At 42.0% G+C, this 2,779-nt stretch overlaps 1 protein-coding gene across 4 annotated transcripts in view; it reads left to right on the top strand.

The window, feature by feature from the left end:
• Positions 1-2,779, top strand: part of mmp16b (matrix metallopeptidase 16b (membrane-inserted)) — a 29,903-nt gene that overhangs the window by 17,153 nt on the left and 9,971 nt on the right. For all 4 annotated transcript variants that reach the window (XM_014029236.1, XM_014029241.1, XM_014029228.1 and 1 more), the window contains one exon: positions 329-633. In XM_014029236.1, the coding sequence (XP_013884690.1) occupies positions 329-633 (305 nt within the window). The remainder of the gene's footprint in view (positions 1-328; positions 634-2,779) is intronic.

Here is a 2,779-nt window from a genome sequence, read left to right as displayed (position 1 = left end):
CTCGCATTAACACTTTAGCTATTAAATATTTTCATTTTTTTTCATTTCATTTCATAAATTTTTTACTCATTTCATTAAAAAACAATTTTTTTATACAATAAAAATAAAAAAATTAAACACAACGAATTGAAGGGAAGCAGAAGAACAAAATCTTATAATATCTGCCCCCTTTTTCCTCAAGTATAAATTCAAACAACAATAATAATTTTCAGCTCAATTTCAGCAGCTTTCAACTTAAGTTTTCAGCAAGAAGCATTCACACAAGCGTTTTTGCAGGAAATGCAATTTCTCCAGTTTTATAATGGCGTATTTGTTTCTCTACCTACAGCATCAAAAATATCACACCAAAGGTGGGCTCCCGAGAGACTCACGATGCCATTCGACGTGCGTTTGACGTGTGGCAGGGTGTGACTCCTCTGCGCTTCGAGGCCGTTCCGTTCAGCGCCCTGGAGACCGGCAGACGTGACGTGGACATCACCATCATCTTCGCTTCGGGCTTTCACGGCGACAGCTCACCTTTCGACGGGGAGGGCGGTTTTCTCGCTCACGCTTACTTCCCAGGCCCGGGCATAGGAGGGGACACGCACTTCGACTCAGATGAGCCGTGGACCCTGGGGAACCCCAACCACGATGGTGAGAACCGGCAGAAGCTGTGCGGTTAGGAAATAAAGCAGTGATGGGTACGAAAACACGAAGCAGGGGGAAGTGATGAAAGCAAACAGAGAAAACAGCAGTTGTCTGAAGAGACGGATAAGAAGTGATGGAGACCAGATCCTGGAAATACAGATGGCTTAGCAGGAGGGCATTATGACAGAGATGGTTTCGCAGGGCAGAGTGTGAGGGATGCTCAGCCAAAAAGCAAAGAACACTCCGATGTGTTTGATGTGGCTGCGCTCTGCAAAGACGCATCACCCCTTCTGTCAGGAATTTAGTTTCATCTGCATATAATAAGCTCTTCAGATGACAGGATAGAAAGCCCTGCTATTTTAAGACTTATCTTGCTGGCACATGATTACGGTTATTCACTTTTCCCGTTTTTGTAGGTTTTCTTTCTTTGTTTTTTCTGCATACTTTGCGCTAATTTAGCTGTTCACACCAAAGCTTTCAGTTCATTCAGGAGATGGGTGCTGTGACTTTTGGTTTTTGGAACTTTTTGTTTCTCTTTTTTATGTTTTCCAATTAGCATGTCGTTCCACATAAAAATGCATCAAGATGTTTTCATTGTTTTTGCTAGTTTTAGCGTTTAGCTTATATTTCTATTTGCTCTTTTTAAATATTGTTTCRTCACATTTAGCTTTTAGCTAATCCTTTGCTATTTTTAGCTTTAGCTGTTGTTGCGGAGCTGAATTAGCTTGGCGGTTAGTGCCGCAGACCTGTAATCCAGGGGCTGTGGATTCAAGCCCAGGAAGTAAACAGTTGCCAAAGCACTTGTGTGAGTTTGCTCGCTGTGGTGACCCCAGCAGCGGAAAGCAGCCAAAAGAAAGGCAATAATAACAGTTTTTAGCCATCATTTACTTGCTTTGATCTCAGTATTTCCCCCCTGTTTTTTTTTATTTATTTATTTTTTTTTAGATATGACAGCTCAATTTCAGCTTCTTCAGCATTTATGCTGCATCTTTGCAGAAAACTCACAAGTCAACTCTGATGAATTTAATCTGGTGGAGCAGCTCAGAGTGAAAAAAAATCAGATGCCTTTGTGATGCACGCAACCAAACAGGCTTTAATTGCTCTGCCTACAGGGTGCTGGGCTCGTGAAAGCACCACCAGGCGGCTTCGCTATTTCCCACAAGCTCACAATCTCTCCTTTTCCATTAGTGAAGGAGGAGGCTTCCAGCTCACGTTGTGTTTGCTCTCGGAAAGGGCTCCTTTCTCTGTTTCTCCATTGTTCTCTAACGGTAATAGTCTTAGACTCCAAAGTCAGGTTCACGTTCACCTCTGAGCAGCGGCCCGTGGTTACCTATTAGAAGTGCTGAGGCTGATTTTGAAAAGCTCCTGTCTCAGCATGCGCATCTAAGAAGCTGTGCAATCTTTAATGGGCTTTCACAGTGGTGTATGTAAATGCTGTGTGTTGACATGTGCGCTAATGGTAGCTGCAGTCTGTCTCCGGGGAGTCCTCGTGGGGCCAAGGTGGAAGAGGCTGGTTGGGTTAGATAAGCGAGGGGAGCGTAACCTTTCAGATACTGGCTGAGGGTCAGTGGTAGTAATATGCAATGCTGCTGGCCAGACTGGATATCATACTGTAAAGGGCAACAAACTCCTGAGGACAGTTTCAGTCACAATCTGTACATAAATATTAGATTTCATTCGAAATCAGGTTGACACTCAGAGCTGACCATACACACTGGCTGTGACATTTTTATTTTTTTTGTGCGAGTGTGCGTTTCAGTGTGATATAAAGTAGACACGCAAGGGTTGCATGTGCTTGGCCAACATTTCTCTGTGCTCAGATGCGTTACATACAGGCCCAGGGCAGAAACATGAGAGTGTGTCCCTGTGATTTATTTGATCTTTTGCTCACATGTAGCTTAATCTTATATGAAAGAACAAAACCCCTTTCTTTTTATTTTTTTAATCAAACTTTAATGTAACTTAGTGAGGATACTGTTCATTGGTGATCCATCTGGTGCTTTAAATATTTAAGAATTCTTTGCAATGGAAGATTGTTTTGTCCAACCAAGAATAGAAAGAAAACGTCTTCTCAAGACTCCCTAAATTGTTACTCCATTGTAGTTTTGATTTTATATTTTAACATGATTAATGCCAAATAACATTAAAAATG

The sequence above is a fragment of the Austrofundulus limnaeus genome, unplaced genomic scaffold (assembly GCF_001266775.1).
Source record: "Austrofundulus limnaeus strain Quisiro unplaced genomic scaffold, Austrofundulus_limnaeus-1.0 Scaffold6, whole genome shotgun sequence".
NCBI classification, from domain to species: domain Eukaryota; kingdom Metazoa; phylum Chordata; class Actinopteri; order Cyprinodontiformes; family Rivulidae; genus Austrofundulus; species Austrofundulus limnaeus.
The sequence above is the reverse complement of the archived record's forward strand: the minus strand, read 5'-3'. Positions and strand labels throughout refer to the sequence as shown.